The 22906-nt window shown below is 39.7% G+C and overlaps 1 protein-coding gene across 2 annotated transcripts in view; it reads right to left on the reverse strand.

Moving 5' to 3' along the window:
• Window positions 1-22906, reverse strand: part of mtmr14 (myotubularin related protein 14) — a 91458-nt gene that overhangs the window by 32628 nt on the left and 35924 nt on the right. Inside the window, exons 4-10 of one of the 2 annotated variants that reach the window (XM_077573069.1) lie at window positions 22611-22686; window positions 18335-18395; window positions 18098-18220; window positions 15413-15486; window positions 13857-13927; window positions 13684-13758; window positions 5476-5542 (exon numbers count right to left, since the gene is read on the reverse strand). In XM_077573069.1, the coding sequence (XP_077429195.1) occupies window positions 5476-5542; window positions 13684-13758; window positions 13857-13927; window positions 15413-15486; window positions 18098-18220; window positions 18335-18395; window positions 22611-22686 (547 nt within the window). The remainder of the gene's footprint in view (window positions 1-5475; window positions 5543-13683; window positions 13759-13856; window positions 13928-15412; window positions 15487-18097; window positions 18221-18334; window positions 18396-22610; window positions 22687-22906) is intronic. The other variant, XM_077573070.1, reaches the window with a different exon arrangement.

Here is a 22906-nt window from a genome sequence, read left to right on the forward strand (position 1 = left end):
CGTTATCGGCAAGTATGGCTGCCTAAAGTGATAGCTCCCATGAGAAAAAACTGATTTCGCCCCATAACCAATCAAGGAAGATATAAACTCAATTAAACTTAATTAAGAAAGTGGGGCGAATATGGGGAGAAAGGATGCAAGCAAGAAAGGCACTACGGAAGAGCCCAAAACCGAGGTGAGCACTCCGGCACTAGAAGCTGAAGCTAATGTTAGCCCTAAAACTACAGATGACATGGGCCTCGCTAAAATTTTGGATGAGATATGAGACTCCGTAAGGATGTGAAACAGGAACTATATGACATTAAAAGCGATCTTGCGAATGTCAGTCAAAGAATTGCGGAACCTACGCTTGGAAAACTGCTAAAACTAATTAGCCAGCATGAGAACAAGCTGGTCCAGAAGAGAAAACCTCTGCAAATCTTTTATGTCCCAGAGGGTGCAAAGGGGGTGTCAATGACATATTTTGTGGAGAGAATGCTTCGTGATACTTTGGAGATCCCCCTAACTTCGCTGATTATTGAAAGGCCGCACAGCGCACTTGCTCTGCCACCACTGGATACGTCCGGTGACGAGCCACGATCCATAGTCATCAAATTCCTTCGGTACAAGACCAAAGAAGACATTACGCAAAGTTTGGGGAAAGCGGACGTTGTGCTGGAACGGAAGGCCAATACCCAGGTTTTGATGGTTACCGAGTAGACTGGTATAAAGAATTTAGAGATGTGCTAACTCCTATTTTGCTTCGTACGATGAATTTGACCTTAAAAAAAGCACAAACGCCACCTAGTTGGAAAGAGGTGATAATGTCAGCTATACCAAAAGAGGGAATGTGCTTCATATAGGCCAATATCAGTTTTTAATATCGATTACAGATTATTTACTTCGATAATGGCGAGACGATTAGAGAAGTTTTTACCTATGCTAATACATAACCAGACGCTGGACAATATACGGAGGATGCTACATGTCGTGGATCATATAACAAAAAAATAATACTGAAGCCATGGTAATCAGTGTGGATGCTGAAAAGGTGTTTGATTCAGTGAATTGGGGTTTTCTTAACAAGGTTCTCCATAAATTTGGTTTTCATAACGATACGATAAAGATCATAAAGGCACTGTATACTACTCCAACAGCGAGGGTTAAAGTCAATGGTTATCTTTCTCACAGTTCCATTTTAGAGAGGGTCTCGAGGCAGGAGTGTGCATGGTCGCAATTACTTTTTGCACTTTACACCTAAAGCCATTAGCCCAACATATTAGGCAGAACAGAGACAGAGGGATTATCATCAATGGGACGGAACATAAATTGGCATGTTATGCTGATATTTTGTTTTTTTTGGGACATCCAACTCAATCCCTACCTAACATTATGCAATCATTTGAACAATTTGGCTTACTGTATGGATATAAAATTAATGTACATAAAACTCAACTGCTTAATATAATTATGACCCCCCCCCCCCACACACACACACACACACATACATATTAAGGATAACTATCCTCTTGCACGGCAAACGAAATCTCTTAAATACTTGGACATTATTTTGCCATTCTACCTCTTCAAATTGGACTCAAAGAAGATGTACAAAGACGGAACCTAATCCCCTTATTTACTTTTAGTTCAAGAATCGAATCAATCAAAATGAATATTCTTCCGAGATTTTTATATTAGTTTCAGACCCTACCAACCGAATTTAGTCAAAATCAGTTCAATGGATGGGATAAAAGGTTACTGAAGTACATTATGGCAAAATAAGAGACCTAGAGTTTGTCTCAAAACCTTGCAGCTGCCTAAGGAGAAGGGGGTGAGGGGAACTACCACCTCTTAGGGACTATTATTATGCATCTCAAATGAGTGCAATGGAGTGTTGGTGTGACACTTCATATGACGCACAATGGAAGAGAATGGAAGAGGGTGTGGTTCCGATCCCCATACAAGCCATCCTAGCTGACAGCCAGATTCCAAATCATATAGATCAGGGGTGGCCAAGTTCGGTCCTCGAGAGCCACTATCCAGCCTGTTTTCCATGTCTTCCTCCTTCAGCGCAGCTGATTCTAATGATCAGCTCATCAGCAAGCTTTGCAGAAGCCTGACAACGATCCTGATCATGAATCAGGTGTGTTAGTGGAGAGAAACATGGAAAACAGGCTGGATCGTGGCTCTCGAGGACCGAACTTGGCCACCCCTGATATAGATGCTTTAGACAATCCACTGGTTAAACTAACCCTTAAAATTTGGAAGATGATTTTAAAACGTTATAATTTAGGTAAAGAGATTGTGACTTTGAAATGGTGTGCTTATGATTCTGATTTTACACCTAACAAATCTGACATTGGATTTTAAAATTGGACGACAAAGGGGATAACAGTTCTTTGTAAGATAATGAGTGGAGGAAAGCTGCTTGGTTTTGAGGCACTCCGGCAAACCTAAGGTCTTGAAAAACAAGATTTCTATCGATACCTACAGATGAGACATTATGTTGAAACAAAACTGAGAGGTGTACAAGTGGATCTGATAGACAGGTTTAGAAAAGCTTGTTTCGAAAATTGGAGGTTATTTTTTTTCATGCATCTATAGAGGTATTTCTAATCTCGAACCATATTCAACATCTTATATTAAAAACAAGTTGGAAACAGAGGGGGTGCTTAGCATTACGGAGGAGGAATGGACAATGATATGGAGGTATCAATGGAAATGCTCATTAAGCTGGAAAGAGTTTGGCTGGAAGGGGTTGATAAGATATTTTAGCCCACCAGAGCAAAAATCCCACTATGATAACAATCCCCCAATTTGTTGGAGATATTGTTTGTGGCAGTCATAATGCAAACCATTACCATGTGTTCTGGAATTGTCCTGTTATTAAAGCCTATTGGGAGGATATTCACAAGGCATTACAGGATATATTTAAATGTGCAATATTGGTTAAGGATTGGTTAAAAAAAGACAAACAATTGGTCAACAATTTGGTCGCTAGTCAAAAGGCCCTAACAAGGAAGTGGTTGACACGAGAAAGTTGAACACTGAATGGGTGGATGGACATGACTATGGACATTTACAAAATGGAGAAAATAATGCCCGAAGCCAGCTGGGATAGGCTCCAGCAACCCCCGCGACCCTTGTGAGGACAAGCAGTTAAGAAAATGGATGGATGGAGAAAATAATGGCATATGTCAATCATAAAAGTGGACAATTTATTTCCTGCTGGGAAAAGTGGGTTAATTTTGTAAAACCCTTGAGACTTTACTTTAATTTTGACAATGATTGACTAAGGCTGAAAAAAACATCATTCCCTATTTGTTTTATATTAAGAAGACAGATGTTTTCACATATGGAATGTGATTTAAATGTTTTGTTTTTCTGTTCATTCTTTTGTTGAAAAAAACAAAACAATAAAAAGTTTATTACAAAATATACTTGGCAACCCATTCACTTTTTGTGGTATGTTTTAATGCAGGCGCTTAATCAATCAACACAGAGGGTGGATTGGGATTCTGTCCAAAGACCACCTGATGTGGACTGTAGCCATGAACACTTTGCATGCAGTTCTTTGCCATCAAAGCCCAGTCCATAGCAGTGCTCCAATTGCATCCAGTGCTTAGTTTAACTTTCATAAAGATCTCAGTTAGGGTCTGATTGTGTCGTTCTAACAGCCCGTTACTCAAAGGACTGTAGGCAGCTGTTGTTTTCACTTCAATGTTAAAATTCTGAGCCATGTCTCCCACTTCTTCATTGTTGAACTCCCCACCATTATCACTAAACAGTTTTTTAGGTGGGCCGTGCACACTGATCCAGTCGTGAATAAAATGTTTGACTATCTCAGAAGACCTCTTTGTAGTAAGCACGCTCCCTGCACTAAAATGAGTGAACTGATCAATATGTGGTACCACCCTCCTGGCTCGAGCTCATGCAAGTCCACAGCAACAGTTTCATTATACGTCGAAGCAAGTGGTAAGCCCACAGCAGGTTTAGGTTTAACTCTACAATATGGTTGACACACTTCACATTGACTTACTACCTTCTGTAGCAGGACACATCCAGTGTCCTTGTTGCTGGAACTGCTCAAAAGTCTTTGTAGTTCGTCTGCAGAGGCATGTCCAAATTGTTTGTGAAGTTCCTCTAAAACTCTCATCTGTTTTCATTGTTTCTGTTATTGCCAGTATTGCTTCCTCAGTACGCCACCTTAAAATTATTTTTAATTGCTAATTAAGGACACTAAGAAAGTTAATTATTCTGTTAATTATTCTGTCATTACATGATACGACACAAGTCTCCGGTGTTAGCAACTAGCTGCTAACGGGAGCGTAAACATTGACAGTGTCCAGCGAGCCGAACTGCAGCTGCATTCAAATACTGTCAGACAATTCAAACTCAGACAGAAAAAAAATTCATCAATGCATTAACAGTTAATCATTATTATTATTATATTCATCCAACCCAAGTCAATATTTTGTAGAACCCCTTTTGCTGTAATTACAAATGTACAGCTGAAAGTCTTTTGGGGTATGTCAATCAGTTTTAAAGAGTTAATTTTTTTCCCATTATTCCTTGCAAAACAACTCCAGCCCAGGTAGATGAGATGGAAAGCGTTTGTGGAAAGCAGCTTTCAGATAGATCTTTCCACAGAGTCTCAATTTCACTCAATGTGACTGTAGTTCTCCTTTCCCCACATGTAAGGGCACAGTAAGTAAGTAGGAGTGTGAAAACCAATAAATACAGTCTCTTACAATAACACGCCGGGGGGTTGTGCCCTGGCGCTGCCGCGGCCTGGGGGGTTGTGCTTGCCCTGTCCTGGCCAGAGTCAACCCATCTTTGGTGGAGGTTTTCATGCATGCCAGATCCACCACACCAGCATCTACTGAAATTCAAACACAATGTGCTTCTTCCTCTAGTCGTTGAATCGGTGAAGGCTGATGTCTGTGGATCTCACTCTGCTTCATCTATCCTTCCTTCCTTTCCTCAGTCTTTCCTTTGGTCTTTTGAGGTCTCCCTAATTTGTTGGAATTTAGATGTTTCTGGGGTTGGTGAAAAATTCTGGTTTGTAACCCTGTGGTAGTAGGTGGTGTCTGGTCGGTGCTAGATTTCACTTTTCTTTCTTTTCTTTGATCCTTCCTCGGGTCTCTTGACAACTTCACGACTCTAGCGGGATTCTAAAGTCTTTGGTTTAGGGTATGGGATTTTTAATAGGTTTCAGGTGAATTAATGAGCACAAACTCACACGCACGCACGCACATACACACACACACACACACACACACACACACACACACACACTAAAAGAGAGCAATGATGATGACATGTTGAATCAGTAAGATTACAGAATGAACAATACTGAGCTCTCACAAAAAAAACAAAAAAAAACAATAACACATATAGAGGGGGCACAAACAATGAACCAGCGCAGGGGAAAAATTCTCATTTGACAATCTCGATGGAGCCATTGCTTATGAACAAAAAATAAAAACTTCCTACCATCACTGTTGATGATATGTAGAAGTAGCTTCAGGTAGTTCTGTGTCTGCTCCACCAGGTCCCATGACTGAAAATACACGAGTAGGACAACAGACAAAATAGATTATGTTTTGTAGGGGATAAAATTGGATGCAATCAATTTGGAAGACGGGAGGTCAAATGGAGGATTAGCGCTACACACCATAGGCTACGTTCACACTGCAGGGCGTGATGCCCAATTCGGATTTTTTGTTAAATCCAATCTTTTTATGTACTGCTCACATTACAAAAACAAATGCGACAGCCTCCGTGATGCGACTCGCATACGCAAAGAGTACACGTTGAGTGACGTACACCCAAAACAACGTCACGTTGCAGTGTTCACTGAAGTAACCCGACTTGCAACGTTTTACCGCCAGCCAAGCCACTGAGGCAAGCAACTTTTATCAGTGTCATATGCAAATCTAGCTGTGCCAACGTCACAGATTGGTGAACTGGTGGACTCATTTCGCGGACGTGTTAAGAGTTCGATTCATGTGTCTTGTCTGCACACATTATGCAAATTCAGCTGTGCGAAACACCCGCACTCCTGGCTGGTGGACTGTTTTCACGCTCGCTCCTGGTTGGCTGCTGTCCTCGGCTTCCTCTTGCATCAGTTTTGAATGTGCTGTTTACAAACAGCAACAGAAATCCGTCTGACTCATTTTTTTTCATCTCATGTCGCTGGCGTAGCGAGGTTGGAAGAGGTAATAGAAATATTTGGGGGAAATGAGGGGACACTCTTCAACCTCATTTGATTGAGAAGTCTACTGAAGATGATGTCACGTCGCCGTTCGTGATAAACCGTCTGCAGGGCTGAATTTCTACTATCGCCACACATGTCAACTTTATGCTTCATGTTTCAAGTGTGATTAAATTAAAGACAAATAAAAATGTTACACAATTACTGCTTCAGCTTTGTATATATTCACAGACGTGTCAGTAGTCTCCCTTCCAAGCACTCTTTTTCACCCGCGCAGCGCGCATATCAGGCTTTTTATGACGTATGAATCGGCTGTGTGCGGATGAGGGTTCACAGAGAAAAAAATCTGAATTGTACCGTTCACACTGCATGGAAAAATCAGATAAATCGGAATTGAGCTGAGAGAAGAGGCAAAAAAAAGGATTGAGCATTCTCCAGGCTACCAAAAGATGAACCAATGCGTAGCCAATGGATCATAGTAGCCATAAAAAGGGTGAACAACGAGATTTGGGATCCTCCTCAATGCTTGTGTAACTTTATATCAGGTGAGTCAATTACTGAATCAGTTAGTCTTGTAGATGTAGCTTGATTGTACAGTGATACCTCGGAGTTTGAACATAATTCGTTCCTGCGAAGTGTTCAAAGTCCGAATTGTTCAACCGCCGAAAAAAAAAAATCCCATAGGAATGACTACTAAGCGGTCCTTGCGTGCGTTGTTTAACGTCAGGCACGTTATTGAACAGCTAAGGGGGGTCCTTGTGCCAGTATTTACAGAAGCAGTGACAGTAGTTACAACTGCGCGATAATCACCTTCCTAATTCCACTGTGGTTCGTAGCACTGTATGTTTTTCTTTGATGCCACTGGCACTGTTGTCTTTCTTTGGGCCCATGGCAAAAAAAATTGTCGTGGAAAAATCTAAATGCACTTCGCGAGTATAGAGCACCTCTGGGTGTATTCACGATCAGACTGGAAATGAGCAGTGCATCGTCTCAACTACCGCAAACTTGAACATTCGGTATTGCTCGGCTTCGCTCGGCTACCCGTTTTCAAGGTACGTTTGGCTTAGCATGCTTTGTTTGGGTGTTCAAACTCCGAGGCATTTTTTACTCAGATTTTTTGGTTGAAGTCCGAATTGTTTGCGTTCTGAGACGTTCAAACTCTGAGGTTCCACTGTTTCGTTATTAAAGTGTGAAAGACGTGATTGGGCACTTTGTACACGGTGGCTGTATCAGCAGATGCTAACTAAAGTTATAATAAAGAAATAATCTTTTTTATACGTTTGTGCTGCTACGGTTTAATAGATATTACACAGGTGAATTTAATAACTGACCATAAAGGCTTTTTAGGGCGTAAATGACGGCGGTGCCGGCCGAATTAGCAGATGCTAAGTTGCTAACATACCTAAATAACACTGCCAAGACTTGCGTAAAACTGCTAACTTCGATGGCATTTTGACCACACATAAGGGGGAAATAAATTTGGATTGTACAAACTTGTAAAGCCTTTGTATGATCAGATTTGATAGCACTCACCGGTGTAAGAGAGGGGTTAATTCCAGATAACATTGTCGCCGAATTAATAAAAAAAGCCCTGCTGACACTTCATAAGCAATCCACCTGCCCACCTCGCGCATGTATTTGATGTCCTTTTCATCAAAGGGACTGTCAATGCTCTTGGGCGGAAATTTGACTGATAAACGCTAGTTTTATCCCCCCTCGTCATTGTAGTCCATTAACGCGGTGCCTCTACTTTCCTCCCACGGGGGACGTGTTCAGAGAAATAGTCACGTGACTTCCGGATCTCTATCAGTGTTTATCATGAAAATAGAGATTGGCTCATCACCCCCAACCCTAATCCCAGAGAGAAAAAAATTAACAAAGAATGAACAAAAAAATAATGGGGGGGCTGGGGGGTGATATACAAATACAGACGCTCCCCAACTTACGAACGAGTTACGTTCCGAGCGATCGTTCGTAAGGTGAATTTGTTCGTAAGTTGCTTCAGTCCTATATTTTGTATTATAATTTATGTTTAAAGAGAATACGTACAGTACTGTACTACGTATGTTAGAGAGAGAGAGCGAGAGACACACAGTATGTACATGTACGTAATAAGATAAATAAAATGAAGTTTAACTTACTTTTGGAATATGTACTCGATGCTTAAGGATTTGATGGAGGAGGAGGAGGAGGAAGAGGAGGATTTTATATCATGAGAGGTTCTTCGTCGTCGCTGGAATGGGCTTCAAAAGTTACTTCCTCCTCCGTAACTTCAATGTAGGAAGAAGTTGAGGGTTGAGGAGAAGAAGATGAGGGTTGATGAGTATCTTCCTTGGAGGATTTACTAGAAACTGGCCGAAAGAAGCGATCTAACGACGATTGCACAGTTTTCTTCCTTTTTCACCATAAATGATGCGGTAGCACTGTATGGCATCATTCAATTGATTTGCAACCTTTGTGCAACGTTCAATATTTGGGTCTTGCTGCTCGAAGAGTGCGATGGCTTTATCTATGAGCGACAGGCGTTTCTTCTTCTTCCTCCTCCTCGACACGTTGCTGAGCCTCCAATGCTGGGTGAGCTCTCACAGCGCCAAGCGTCGGTATTAGCGGCGGAAAGAAGCACTACAGTACTCGGAAAAAGGTGCGCAATACAAAATCTAACTTACAGCATCTCTTTCCGAACATTTTTTGACATGCGCGCAGACATGTTCGTATGTACCGTTGTTCGTAACTCGAATGTTCGTAAGTAGGGGAGCGTCTGTACCATATTTTCTTGACCATAAGGCGCACTTAAAAGTCTTGAATTTTCTCAAAAATCAATGGTGCGCCTATCATTGTGGATTTTAATCTAACTACAAGTCTCACATATAGCTTTACAAGTGTATTCATAATGAAAGACTAGAACATTAAATAAGTTTATAGGAGTATGAATGATCAATAATCACTATTATTGGCCCCAAAATCAAATGTTGCTTATCAATGCTTGGGCCGACACTGCACGCCATTGTGGAGTCCTAGGATTTGGCCCTCTTACAACTTCACCGTTAGGTTTGTATGTTACTTTTAACTCTTTGACTGCCAAAAACGTTAAATAACGTTTAGTAAAATCCTATGGAGGAGTGCCAAAGACGTTAAAAGACGTTTGTTTCAAAACAGAGGTGAAACTAACCATTTTCTATTGTTGATTACTCAGAAACGGAATAAGGTAGAAACAAACTTTTTCTGATGAAAGATCTTTCATTTGGTAGTATGTGTGTTTCCATAGTCCAAACACATAATTTTCTGTGGACCTTGAAAGGCCAGTCAAAATACTTAAATCGGCTGGCACTGGCGACATCCCTTTTCTGAAAACGTCTGGCAGTCAGAGTTAAACATTAAAGACAATTAAGACAATTAAAAAGTTGATGCTAATCTCCCTATTTATTCTCCTTTTTTACAAAAAAGTATCGATAAGAGACTCGCTAAAGAATCGAATTGTTAAGCAGAATTGAAAATGGAATAGAAATCGTATACAGAAAAAAACTCCCTAAACCACCGAAATACAAAGAAAACTGCTTTTTGCAGTTATACCTATAACACACAATAAAACAAACAAGAAGTCTTACATATGCATTAGGCAACTGCATTACACTTACAGTAACATGATTGTAACAAGACATGCATGAGAAACTGATTTTCATTCAAAAATTAAATTTCTTCATCATCCCTGGGAGTTTTTCCAAAAACTTTATGTGCATCAGCCTCTTCAACTCTCTCCTTTAGCACTTTATTAGAATTGTTGTTAAAACTTGTGTAAGTAAATCTCACGTTAGTAGATTGTTTTCTTTTTGGAGATGTGCGTGTGGCATTCTGGCAGGTTATTTAACATGGGGTTTTGACAGTTGCCGTCATATTTTCGGGACTGAAGCACCATACTGAATCATTTCAGTCCAAAATGAACAGGGCCGTGCTGCGTGCAGGCAATATGTCACAGCGATTGGCGTGACTGAACAAAAATATCCAATACAGTAACTAAATCTTCTAATAAAAAGGAAAAGAAAAACTAAAATTTTCATCCGTTGTGTGGGTCAATTTGACTCAAATTTCAGGTTAATTTGCGCGGTCTCAAATGTTACTAAAACATTGCAGAGATGTCGCAAAATGACGGCAACCTCATAGTTTGCAAATTCAACATTTGCAACGTTCGGCAACGTTCGCAGCTCAGTGGGATACGGCCTTTAGCATTTTCTTTAGAGATGTTTGCAAATACCCAGTGGCTGCAGATGGAACTTTTCAATAGCCGATAAATATAACAAGTGGATATTGCCAAGATGTTTTGTGAATTCATAGCATTTTGTTTCTTTGTCTTGAATCATACTTATACAGTATTATAAGAATTTGTGTTCATGTATTGTATATATCCTGTGTATATAAACATTATTACATAATACATTGTTACATAATATATCGACCCGATTATCTGCCAATATATTGATAGCTCCAATCGGCCCCAAAAATCTTATATCTGTCGGGCTCTACAATAGACAACTGCTTGCTCATATAAGATAAGTACCTGGTACACTAGCATGCACAGGCAGACCCCTAGTGGTGCTGACACCCTTGCCCCTCTGCCCTCTCACAAAAAAGTGTCCTTTGGAAAGTTTGTTAGTTTAGTTTTTTTATTTTTAAATAAACACTTTACTGAGGACAGGTAAATGTTGACACAATCTTTTAGAAAAGATGCACAATTAAAGGCGTGGGGGGGGGGGGGGGGGTTGCCGCGTGCGCACATACACCCACCCGACCTAGCTGTCTCTCTCTCTCTCTGTGTCACGAGAACGTTATTAGCCACGGTCGCGTTCGCCGTGGCACACACACACGTCACACGCATCTCGTCTTCTGCTCCGTCCCAGCCAGGTAACTGTTACAAATCCAGTGAAATTGTGTTATTTGTTTGCCTTCTACTTCAATCATTTTGTTGTGAAGTAGCTGTCTCATACAGCACAAACAACTGAGCATAAATTAGCCAAATAGCCACCTATTTAGCTAGTTTAACGCTATATGCTAAGACAATGATGATAATGTGATGACCAGCACAGAGTACAACTAATGACGGTGAAAGGAAGCACTCTGTGGTCCGTGCATTGAAAAGCATTGGATTTAAGATCATTGGAATTAGATTTATGGGGATTATTTTGACTTCAAAATGTGATTTTCTGTTGTTTGTGTCTGGTTTATGTCATGCTAGTAGTCACAGGCAATAGCAATCCAATACGTTGTCGGTGGCCGAAGAATTTGCATTGAGTTGCATTGTGGAAATATCAGAAATGCCCGGATGTTTGAAATTCTCAATTGCCTGTGAAAAATACCCTTTTGCCTTCTTGTAATGGCAACAGTCAGTCTTATTCATTCTCATCCCATTGGTCTGTTTGGTTACTATTAGTCTATTTATTTACTAATTGTAGCATAATGCATGAGAGAGATGTTAACTAGTGTTTAGCACCTTTTAAAGCTCCCATTTTAATATGGATTGCTCCTTAAGGTTAATTTTATTGAACAATCTCAAAAGCTGTTGACATTTTATTTTTAAGTAGTTTTTACTAAATCAGCAGGCATGAAGCTATTATTAACTAAATTATTAGCTATTATTTTGCGCAAACCATCACTGTTATTTCTTTGCTACAAGTCTTGCAGTCATGTTGCCCTAATAGGCTGTTATTAAAACTAGCTGTGGGGTATTATGAATTATTATTTCTTTGACTGCCAGACGTTTTCAGAAACGGGATGTCGCCAGTGCCAGCCGATTTAAGCATTTTGACTGATCTTTCAAGGTCCACAGAAAATGTTGTGTTTGGACTATGGAAACACACATACTACCAAATGAAAGATTGAACTCTCATCTTTCATCAGAAAAAAAAGTTTGTTTCTACCTTATTCCGTTCTTCAGTAATCAACAATAGAAAATGGTTAGTTTCACCGAAATGCTCTGTTTTGAAACAAAAAACGGAGAAAAAGAGCTTTTTGTGAAACGATGTTATTTCATGCACTCTAGTGAATTGTACACTTCTTTTTGTCCATGAATGATGCCACAAACACCTAAACAGTGCTTTACTTCTGTAAAACGCTTTTACCAACAATGAAAAAGTGTTTTTAGTTTGCAAAATACGTTTATTTCCATTCAACAGTAACAATTTGACAAAACAATTTCGCAAACTATTTACAAATGTATGCAACTGTGGTACTACTTACAATTATGTGGATGTTTCAAATACAGTTTTTCTTTTTGTAACACTGCCCTGCGTAAATAGCAAGTAGCACTGTACCCACTCCTCCGATGAATATGCATTGGACTCGGGGCACTCTTCGTCGTCCGATTGAACGTCCGCCTGAGCGTGCTCGCTTGTGCTCCGCGTTTTCCAGTGTCAGCATCGCTAGCCCGTGTACCTTTATGACGTCGTCATAGCCGCCGCGTCAACGCTTCCAACTTCGCCGTCAACCTCGGAGTCACCATCATCATCATCGATGATGATCATCGTCGTCATCAATGTGCTTTTTAGCGTTGAAAATTTCCAACTGTGAGCTGCTTGCAACATTGTCCGCTTCCTCCTCCATCTAGCTCCGCCTAATGTATTCTACTGCCGCGTCAATGCTTCCAACCACGGAGTCACCATCATCATCATCTTCGATGATGATCATCGTCGTCATCAATGTGCTCTTTATCGTTGGTCGATGCTTTTCGTCTTTGAAAAAAACGGCTCTAGCATGAGCTGCTTGCAACCGCCATTATGGCTTCTTCAGCCATTGTCCCCACAACACTCTAGCCCCGCCTCACGTCTTCTGCTGACGCCCACCCGATCTTGTCAAAAGAGAGTCATCGCTGCCCTCTAGGGGCCAAAAATAATCATTAGGCTCACTAGACCTGCTTGAAACTTTCAGGACAGCTCCGCAAGCCTTCCCTGCACCTGTTTAAAAAATAAATAAAAAATAAAAAATGGGTGGACGTCTTTTAACGTCTTTGGCGCTCCTCCGTAGGTTTTTGCAGAACGTCATTTAACGTATTTGGCAGTAAAAGAGTTATTAGGCTATATGTGTGATCAATGTTTATCTTGTTCTTTGAAAAACTTCTACTGACAATTCTGAACATCTGGGCATTTCTAATACTTCCCCAATGCAACGCAATGCAAATGCTTCCTTTATACGGTGAAAACAAACAACTAATTTTAATGTTTTTGCCTGTGACTATCATACAAGCCACACTGATTGTTATAGTAGTCAAACGATATCTCATCACATATTGAAATCAAAATAATCCTCACAAATTTAATTACTACGATCCAAAGTCCAATGCTTTTCATCAATGAGCGGATAGATTTAGTTCACCAAATTGACCGCCATTTTGACTTGTGACGTCATCTCGGAATTGTCAATAAGGTATTCCATATGCGCAAAAGTGCCCTTTTTTTCCCCCGGAGCACTCACCCCCCAAAATGTCACTGCACGCCACTGACCTGGTACTGAGCCCAGTCAATGTTTAGGTTCCTGGTAAAGCACGCAGGGATTGTCAACGGAGCATCCACATAGTCCTGTCAACGAAGAAGAATGATGTCAGGTTAGTCAGAACTTCATTCCTACCTCGCTAACTGCAATTAGAATTTAATCATAGAAAAAAAATAGTAAGTACCTGATTCCAGTTGAATATAAGTCCCTCAGCTGTGTAGTCTCTATCTTTGTAGTCTTTAAAAAACTCACACCCTTAACAAAGAAAGAAAAAAAGTGATGGATTTAGTGCCATCATTCAAGACATAATCCAGACTTGCATCCTTGCAATGATGTGCACAGTATGCAGCATAAAGAAAGAAAAAAAAAAATAGATCCTCTAATATCAAAATCAGGAGATCCATTTCACAAATCCTGTTCAACAAACACTGAGACAAACCCTGAACAGCAAGTTGACATAACCTCAGATAGGAAACTCTGCGTTTTCGGTTCCAGGACAGCTGATTTGAGGTAGTTTTATCAACGCAGAGTTGTTTCACCTGGAGTTACCACTACACTAAAAAGGCCACATAATTGGAGCCCGATTCGTAGAGTCACTATGGCAACGGGGAAGCAGAGCGGCGACGCCCTCTGCTTCTGCGTTTTTTCTTTTCTTACACATCTCAACTGAAAATCGTAATGCGATTATATAGCAAATTTAAACATGTCGTTAGAAAACAAGTGCAACACCGCAGCGGCTCACTATAGAGGGAACCGGTGTGGGAGAAAGTTGCTGCTCGGGTCTATGCGTAAATTTAAATACAGTCCTTTGCAATCATAATAATATTACAGGGGAAACCTGTTGAATGGTAGCTCATAAATTCAGCATTCTCATCGATCGTCATGTTAAAAAGATTCAGAACCGATTCAGAGGTATTAAAAATCCCCTTTTAAAGTTAAAATAAACTAAAAGCCACTGTTGTCTGCTGCATATTGCATTTTCAAGTGATAAAATACAGGCTACGCTAAATCAAATTACTAAATTTAAATATGTTTTTGTAAATGTATTGTTATAGGAGAAGTTAGACATTTGATAGAGCAAATGCTGACATTGTCACTTTTTGAAATTTGTGTTGAAACACTATTATAAGCCAGGTTGCCCTCCTTTATTTTCTTAACTGCTTTGTCCATCCCAGCTGGCTTCAGGCAGTAGGCGGGGTACACCCTGAACTGGTTGCCAGACAATCCAGGATAAACCAGGTTGCCTTGCCACTTTAATAAAAGTCAAAGTGTGAAATATAAATCCTTGCTCTTCCTTGAGTTCTGCAATTGTTAAAAGGTACCAGTGTTTTACATGGACAACAAAATGTAAGCCAATGGAGTGAAGCATCGGAATCTGAATTGAATCGAATCTTAAGCCTCTGAATCTAAATCAAATCCTGAGGTACCATAGATTCCCACCCCTACTGTTTAACTTATGTATTATTTACATTATTATTATTATATATTTCAGTATTGTCACTATCTAATGTTGACATGTATAATTGTGAGTTATTTCAGCTGTTCAGTAAATGTCACTTTGGGTCAGTTGAAAATATATATGGTCAAAGAAACCAAAATCTGACTTAGGCACTAAATTGAAATTGGTCACTTAGTCCTGCAGTGCAAATCCAGCCTAAGATAAAGTAAACAAGCTCACTTTTACAGTATACTTTTAAACATACTCTAAAATGTATGAACATAATGGCTGCGCTTCATTACCAGGGTAAGGCACAGAGAGCAAAGTGAAGTCTGCATAGCGTTGGGCTTTGTCTGCCTTCTCAGAGGATGTCACACTGGCAACAAAAAACGAAACAATTACATACAGGTTAAGCATCTGATAATTTTGAGTGTGGAGAAGTGGTAAATGACCAGACAAGGACACAAAGGCGACTCCTGTCACTTTTTTTTTTTTTTTTAAAAGCAAATAATCATTAACTTTTTAATTTTGGCTGCAACATGTTCCAAAAAAGCTTTACCACTGTGTTACATTCCCTTTTCTTTTAACAACATTCAATAAACGTTTAGGAACTGAGGACACTAATTGTTGAAGCTTTGTAGGTGGAATTCTTTCCCATTCTTGCTTGATGTACAACTTCAGCTGTTCAACTGTTTGTCGTATTTTACGCTTCATAACGTGCCACACATTTTCAATGGGAGACAAGTCTGGACTGCAGGCAGGCCAGTCTAGTACCCGCACTCTTTTACTATGAAGCCACACTGTTGTGACACATGCAGAATGTGGTTTGGCATTGTCTTGCTAAAATAAGCAGGGACGTCGTTGCTTGGATGGCAGCATATGTTTCTCCAAAACCTGTATGTACATTTCAGCATGGATGGTGCCTTCACAGATGTGTAAGTTACCCATGCCATTGGCACTAACACAGCCCCATACCATCACAGATGCGATGCTGGCCATTCAAATTGGCATCATTAACAGTCCGGAATCCAGATAGTTCTTTTCCTCTTTGGCCTGGAGGACACGACGTCCACAATTTTCAAAAGAATTTAAATTGTGGACTCGTTAGGCCACACTTTTTCACTTTGCATCAGTCCATCTTAGATGAGCTTGGAACCAGAGAAGTCAGCAGCGTTTTTGTGTGTTGAACGTTGATATATGGCTTCCACTTTGCATAGTAGAGTTTTAAGTTGCACTTACGGATGTAGCTCTGAACTGTATATACTGACATTGATTTTCTGAAGTGTTCCTGAGCTCATGTGGTGATATCCCTCTTACACACTGATGTGGGTTTTCGATGCAGTGTCGCCTGAGCGATCGAAGGTCACGAGGATTCAATGTTGGTTTTTGGCCTTGCCGCTTACATGCAGCAATTTCTCCTGATTCTCTGAACCTTTTGATGATATTATGGACCGTAGATGATGAAATCCCTTAATTCCTTTAAATTGTACATTGAGGAACAATTTCTTTAGACTGTTCGACTTTTTCTCACACTGTTGTTCACAAAATGGCGAACCTCGCCCCATCTTTGCTTGAGAATGACTGAGCAATTCAGGGAAAGTCCTTTGATATCCACTCATGGCACCCACCTGTTCCCAATTAGCCTGTTCAACTGTGAGATGTTCCAAACTGGTGTTTGAGGAGCATTCCTCAACTTTCTATGTCTTTTTTGCCACCTGTCCCAGATTTTTTGGAACGTGTTGCAGCCGTAACATTCTAAGTTAATGATTATTTGCTAAACACAATAAAGTTGATCAGTTTGAACATTCAATATTTTGTCTTTCAAGTGTATTCAATTACATACATAGTACAGACACACTTTCTCATTCAATACATTTGCTTTATTTTAATGACTATGTACATTGTATGCATTACTAAAGGCATCAAAACTATGACGACAACTATGACAACTAACGAACACATTTGAAGTTATCCAACAAAAGGCGAAAAAAAAATCAATACATAAATAAATAGCGACCATTTTCTCTGATTACTTTTTTGCACATTTTTGGCATTCTCTCAATGAGTTTCAAAAGGTATTCACCGGAAGGGGTTTTCCAACAGTCTTTAAGGAGTTCCCAGAGGTAAGAATGACAAGAGTATGCAAAAGTAACCAGAGCTAAGGATGACTATTTTGAAGAATCTATAATACAACAAAACATGTTTTCAGTTATTTCACCTTTTTTTTGTTAAGTACATAACTCCACATGTGTACATACATAGTTTTGACGCCTTCAGTGAGAATCTACAAAGTAACCAGTCATGAGAATAAAGTAAATGCATTGAATAAGAAAGTGTGTCTAAACTTTTGGCCTGTACTGTAGGTTGAACATGATTTGAAAATAATTGTATTCTGTTCTTATTCATGTTTAACACAATGTCTCAACTTCATTGTAATTGGTTTGTACAACGCTCCTACCTCCATTCCTCATCAGAAACTTCTTGTGCCTGACTCCAAATAAGAAATTTGGATCATTGGGAAAATTACAGTGCTGAATAGACATTTTTCACAAAAAGTGAAAAAGTTACTGGCATTTCAAAAATGTTTACACAAGTGTAAAAGTTCTCCGGCCTCTCATTTTGCCTGTCTTTTAGACACAGCTTTTAAAGACTCAGTCATGGATCGAAATTCGTCTCAGGTATAATAAACCACACTGCACATGCTAAATTTCTATATTTGCATATACAGTACAGTATACTACGCACACAACGCGCAAAATGAGCCGTGCAGCAATTTTGCACATTTGACAGTCCTTCCTGGGTGAGCACAGCATAGATCGGTTTACACATGTTTGTTACACATTGTTTGCGTGAGCAATCAAGTTTGTGCCGATATTGACACATGCAAACCTTTAGTAAACCTATTCCATAGTGTATAAACATAGACAGTTTACAATTGTTAACAAACTCTAGGACAATCATATAGTACATAACACATTGTTTCTTACTTTAGGCCAAACTTAACCTTCTTGTTTTCCACCATAAGGTCACAGATGTAGCGAACTGACAGATACCGGAGGAGCTTAATGTCGTGGCCTCGGACCTTATCAAAAAGCTGGGAGTCCCCATTTCTGAGAAAAAGATTAGAAAAACCAAAAGTATGCAAGTTAATTATTGTGCACAAGTTATACAAGCCCCTAAGTGTGGCAATCTAGGTTTTCTTGACTAACACTAGGTTTGATTACCTGACTGCACAATCATCCTCTGGAACTTCCTCTGAGTCTGTCCATGCATCATCACTGCCCCCTACAAAGTACACATGTAGGTTTACACTGCATGAGGCATATTTCCAGCACTTCAAGATAATTCTAGGAATTAGGGATATCCTGATCACAATTTTTTGGCACCCGAGTTAGAGTCTTTGGTTTTAAGTAGGGATGTCCCGATAATGGCGTGATATCACAATATTAAAAGCAGCACATCTGTTAAAAAGAAGAGGCTGCATTCCATTTGTTCAGATCCAGCACCCTCTTGTGTTTAGTTTATAACTGCAGTTTAATCATGAGGCATGTTTTTGGCCAGCTATGTTTGAGAGCCACGCCAGATGAAGGGGAATGTAACATATTTGAGTTCCTCCACAAATGGACTCGATTAACAACGTGTGCGTGCATTAACAAGTGCCTCAATATTCAGTGTTATTAGTGATTATAGATCGTTTATCTTCATTGAGGTTAATATTACCTGTACTATTTGAACTATATGCATGTGTATAATTATGATCTCAGCTAATTAACATTGAATTGATGATACATTTACATGCAATGGCTCATTATTGCAGGTTGACAGGCTGTCACAACCATATATATATATATGAAAATAAAATACAAGACTTGGTTCATAAACAGTGTCATCTACATACTTAGCATTCCTATGCAACAATAGTCAAGAGTATAGTCACTACAATCAACGAGTGGCACAGCCACGAACACTCCACCTAATTTGCATTGCCTAGTTGGACCTCAATATTAAATCTTCCACATGGCACCATCTCTTTCAAAAAAAAAAAAATTGCATTTGGACTCTTAATAAGTAAGTTATCTTTTCCATCTGATAGAGTTCTCTCAATTTTTAAATCCCAAAATTAAAGGAGGGAGGTTCAGTTTGCAACCAAGAGCTTGTAATGTATTTCAGAGCTGCTGTGAAAAGAATGTTTAAAAGATATGTTGCAGCCTGTCCCTGAAGCCCTGGTGGAGTGGTACCAAGTACAGCCACCATTGAGTCCCTTGGTATTGTAACTTGAAAAATCTGCTTTTATGGCCCTGTACACTTCATCCCAGAAACCATGTTGTTTGAAGCAAAACCAGAAAATATGTATGTGATTAGGCACTTCAGTGCCACAACACAGACTCAGAATGTTAGGGGTCATCTGAGCAACAATGTCTGGGGTCCTGGAATATCTACAACATGTCTTCCATTTAAATTATCTCTATGTTTTGGAGTTAGTGGTCTGGTGTGCCACCGTACAAACCTCTCTCCACTTTTCATGAGATATAATCCGGCCCGCCTCCACCTCCCATCTTTGTTTTGCAGAAATGGGCCGATCATGAGCCAATAATACAAATATTTTATAAAGCTTTGTAATAACTTTTTTGTCCTCTTGCCATTTTTGAAATTTAATTAAAACAATTTCAATCTGTGATGGGTCCATTATTTTTCCTCATTGTTTATGAGATGTCAAAAAAAGACCGTATTTGCAAAGACCTAAAAAAAAAAATCCCTTTTTTGAAGCTGTGAATTTCTCTCTAGTTGTTCGAATGACAATAAACCGTTTTTATCCATCAAATGATAAACATAGACAAGACCCCGATCAGCCCATTTCCGAAAGCCCACATCTAAATTATTTGGAGTGAAGGATTTCAAGTTTGCAATGCTAGATAGAGCAGAGAGGTGAGTTGGCAGCTTGAAGGCAGGTCTGACTGTCTTCCATAGTTCAAGCGTGGTTTTACCCCACCTTCCTAAACCCAAAACCGTAATGTCGACAAATGGCAATACTTGCAAAGGCACAGAGCACATTGTTTGTTCAATGCTTAACCATCTCGTATGAGCATCACTTTGCATCCATGAAATCAAAGGTTTCAATTGTGCTGCCCAGAAATAATTCGGTAAGTTAAGTCCACCTTCTTCCTTAACTCTTTGAAGTGTTTTATATTTTATCCGGGGGCACTTCCCCTGCCATATGAATTTCGATTTTTTTTTTTGGTCAATTTCTTCAAATGTAGACCTAGGTATTTCTAAAGGCAGCATTTGGAATAGGTATAAAAACCTTGGTTCATTCATTCATACGAATGGATTCTATGCGTCCAAGGAGTGAGAGAGGCAGTGGTGACCAACGATCTAAGTCATTTTTTATAGTAGTAATTATTCTGCCATAATTTGTATTCTAATGAGATGGGAATATAAATTCCCAAATACTTTATTCCCTCTTTTGGCCAACAAAACCCGCTTTGTCGTTTTAGCTCCAGCGGGATATCACCAACATTGATTTTATACCCAGAGTAATACCCATATAATGATAACTTCTTCATTAGACATGGAATTGTAGACGGTTCAGTCAAATACATAAGGACGTCGTCGGCATACAGAGATACTTTATGTTCTTCTTTGCCAGTCAACACTCCTTTTATATTTTATATATATATATATAACTAGATCTCCAGAGAACAGAAAGATCAAAATGCAAGAAAAAACAACACTAATAACAAAATCACAAACATGTGAAATGCAAAAATGTGGGAAAACGTACCAAGCCACTATATTTAAGCAGCAAAAAACACCGTCCGACACTATGTGCTTTATCCACTAAAAAAGGGAGGAGCAAAAACCAAAGTGTGAATTAACCAAAGTGTGAATTAACCAAAACAAAACAGAAATTGGAGCTCAGGCTCATGCAGATTACATATGGAATTGAAGCAAATAAGGAAAAATGACAAGCGTATAGTTGTAGCCTACAAAAAATTATAATAATAATGCAAATTATACAACATTCTTCTGTCTGAATATGCAATTACAGGTTAGGAGAAAAAAAAACTTGCTAGTGCTACCTTATGGAACTAATAGACCAAATTGTGCAAACAATATAATATGTCATTGTTCACACCAGCTGAGGCCAGCTGTATGTTTTCGAGCACACAATACCTTAAGATTACCATTCAGTCACGGAAAATCATGGCCTTGGCGGGATCTTGAAACTCCAGGCTTTCATTCTCAAAGGTGATTCGGAATGTTGCTGGATAGAACAATCCAAAACGCATGTCACACGCCCACGCAAAGCTTTCCGTGCATTTGTGAATGAGGCTCGGGCTTTCACAACTCCTGTGGTGTAGTCCGGGAAAAAAATGATCCTTTTTCCATTGTACATCAGCGGAGCTTTCTCCCTGGCTCTTATCAAGATGTCCACAGCATCTAGTGCATCTTGGCAACGATCACTTGGGGCCTGTCATCACCTGGCTTCCTGGGTGCAAGTGTACGGTGCGACCGATCAACTTTGACATCCCTGTCCAGCTGAAAAACACTTCCTTTGGACTACTGGAGTTCGGATATTCATCGATGCCCACAATGCGGATGTTTCCATGCCTCATCTTTTCTTCCAAAATTTCACACTTCTCCCGAAGTGATTTTACGTCATTCTGGAGCTATTTAACCGTGACTTTCAATTCGGTTACATCATCAGACCATGCAGACATATCATCCTTCACTTCCTGGACGTCGGTTGCTGTCAAATTGAGCATTCACTGCAACAGCGCTATTAGCAATCTCAGCCTGCGCAGCTTGGAGCTCAGCTTTGAGAGAGGCGGAGTCATTCGCCAGAACGTTTTTAAGTTCCTCTCTTATGATTTGGGTGATGTCGCCTCTCAAGGTTGTCAGAATCTGAGCTTTGACGTCATCGCCCATGTCCCGAGGTGACAGTGAGATCTCGGAGTTTCGATTCGGCAGCTTGTAGCCTCGTAGTCGGCCTGTTGGGCTTCTCACCAGCACCGTCAAACTTAAATTTCTGTAGCTTATCCACCATGAGATGAGCCACGTTAGCGAGTCCTTGAAGGTTCAAAGTTGTAATACACGAATTTGTGTATCAAAAGAGCAGGAAAAATGTATTTTTTTAAGTGAAATGAGAAAAAGTCTGCAGGAGCTCAAAGAAGCACGTCTTTACTCCATTTCGGCTTTTTGAATAATTGTTTATGTTCCCCAGTGCATTTCAATGATCGTAAGTTATACGTGCATTTTTGCTATTTGCGGGCTGGCCAGGTCCATATCCCCCGCTGTATATTTAAAACATCCTATTTTAGAAAAGCATTGACTCCATGTAGAAGCAATGTTATCTTTGTTTGGTTACTACTGATGTGTCAGCAAGCAGCAGCAATGTAAAACTGAAGCAACAAATTCAAGAAGGAAAAAAAAAATTCCCCATTTAAATTGTACTAAATGTTCTATGTTTGCATGTGACTGTGAGTGTCTGTGCTGTACCAGAAAAGATGTAATTATAGCCTGTGCGTCCATAGAGTTCCCCCCAGCCCGCCAGAGTGGATGAACGACAAATGTGCTGTAGTGAGGGAGAAAAAACAGAGGGGAGACTTAAAATGCAATATAAAATAATAGAAATCGTGACAGATTTATTTGCATATTTATTAATTATCCAGCAAGACGTTTGAGTTTTGCATTTGATTTGTGGAATCTTTTGTTTAATAAAGATGATTTGTGGCTATTGTATAATTGGACATAACAGAAGCATTTCAGTTAAAAAAAAAAAAAGCCAAGTATGC

This window comes from Vanacampus margaritifer, chromosome 8 (genome assembly GCF_051991255.1).
Source record: "Vanacampus margaritifer isolate UIUO_Vmar chromosome 8, RoL_Vmar_1.0, whole genome shotgun sequence".
Taxonomy (NCBI): Eukaryota; Metazoa; Chordata; class Actinopteri; order Syngnathiformes; family Syngnathidae; genus Vanacampus; species Vanacampus margaritifer.